Here is a 1,411-nt window from a genome sequence, read left to right as displayed (position 1 = left end):
TTATCAGATTGGGTACCGGTATCGTCTGTGAACACGAGTCCTACTTTCAAACTGGCTACTGGTTGTAGGTCTGCCCTCATGATTTGCGTTCAACGACTAACTCTTTTAGGTGTTACGACAAACACCCGAGGTACACGCTCCGACAACCTCACGGCCCTGAGCTCTTATGTGAGTCTGGCTCCCGTTACTCCGCATTGATTCGGTGTTTGGGCTCAGTTCTCTACAAAAGCCCCTCGTGGTGCCGTGGCCGGTGGCGGACGAGGACCCAAAGTTGCGACTGCAGTGGAAAAGAGAAAGGAGGGTTAAGTCGCTTTTGAATAACCCCTCTGGTCGATAGGCTCATCGCAGGTTCCCCGAGATATGTCTGGAAAGTGATCGAGATCATATCGTACCGACATATACCGTGAATGAGGTGCCACAGCCACCATGTAAGTTGATCACACCACTGAGGCGAGCTCGAATTGTCCCGATAGCTACGGTCTACGAGCCATACTGTAACGGTAGAGGTGTGTTCAACGAGACGGCACAGCTGTATGAGAACGCCAACGACATGGTGCTCAACTTGTGCACCTGCGATTCTGGATGGACCTCCTTGTTGTTCAAGAACCTGACCATTAGGTGTGTCACTCCTAGGACGGGTCGTCGGGAGGTATTTGATGCCTGCAGTTACTGTGTCGTGTGGAAGGACGTGATTTACGACTCGCGCTTTGATGAAGTCTACGGTAAGGCGTCGGATGAAGAAATGTGTACAAGAGTTTCATGTTGCTTTCATCTCAGATTGCGTGCCAACGTCCACTATCCCTTATGATAAATTTTTCCCGGCTGGTCGATGGGCGTAAGTGGGAGGATTCCTGTCGAATGATTCATGTAGTTTGCAGGTGTTATGACAAATACCCGAAGTATACTTTGACGGCACCACAGGGACCACAACTTCTCTGTATGTGTCGCCGGACGAGGGTATGTTAGTTTTGACGTTCACTTTTAGTTCATTTCCTACCTCCGAAGTGGTGTGAAGGTAGATGGCGGGTCAGAACGCAGATCTGCAATTGTGATAAGACTATGGATAAACCGTGGGTTGGGAGAGGAACTGTGATTGTTATAGACTCGATTATCTTTTCAGGCTCCCTGAAGTCTGTCAGGCTGATGAACGTGAGATGATCAGTCCAGTATTCGTCGCGCACGCGCGGCCTGAATCTGCTATCTCCACCAGGGCTCCACCTTCGGTGGGGTTCGGTAGGCTAAGGCGCTGATTTGGTAGCAGTTATCCTGTCCGTGGCAGATACGAACTTCGACTTATACTGCAATGGTCGTGGATACATAGATGAGACTACTCTGCTGAAGGAGTCAGATTCTGAGACTATGATACAAAACTTGTGTGTCTGCGACGAGGGATGGACTTCGATGTTCTTTA

At 49.7% G+C, this 1,411-nt stretch overlaps 1 protein-coding gene across 1 annotated transcript; it reads left to right on the top strand.

The window, feature by feature from the left end:
- Positions 1–407: 407 nt before the first annotated feature.
- On the top strand, positions 408–1,233 carry Pmar_PMAR013787 (hypothetical protein; the record flags this gene model as incomplete). The annotated part of the gene is made up of 7 exons (XM_002779418.1): positions 408–428; positions 530–618; positions 667–722; positions 778–835; positions 879–937; positions 986–1,070; positions 1,121–1,233. Coding segments are annotated over 7 exons (481 nt in total), but the record flags the coding sequence as incomplete, so codon positions are not given.
- Between the last annotated feature and the right edge of the window lie 178 nt (positions 1,234–1,411).

Source organism: Perkinsus marinus (assembly GCF_000006405.1).
Source record: "Perkinsus marinus ATCC 50983 genomic scaffold scf_1104296947538, whole genome shotgun sequence".
Taxonomy (NCBI): domain Eukaryota; phylum Perkinsozoa; order Perkinsida; family Perkinsidae; genus Perkinsus; species Perkinsus marinus.
This window is presented reverse-complemented; position numbering and strand designations above follow the sequence as displayed.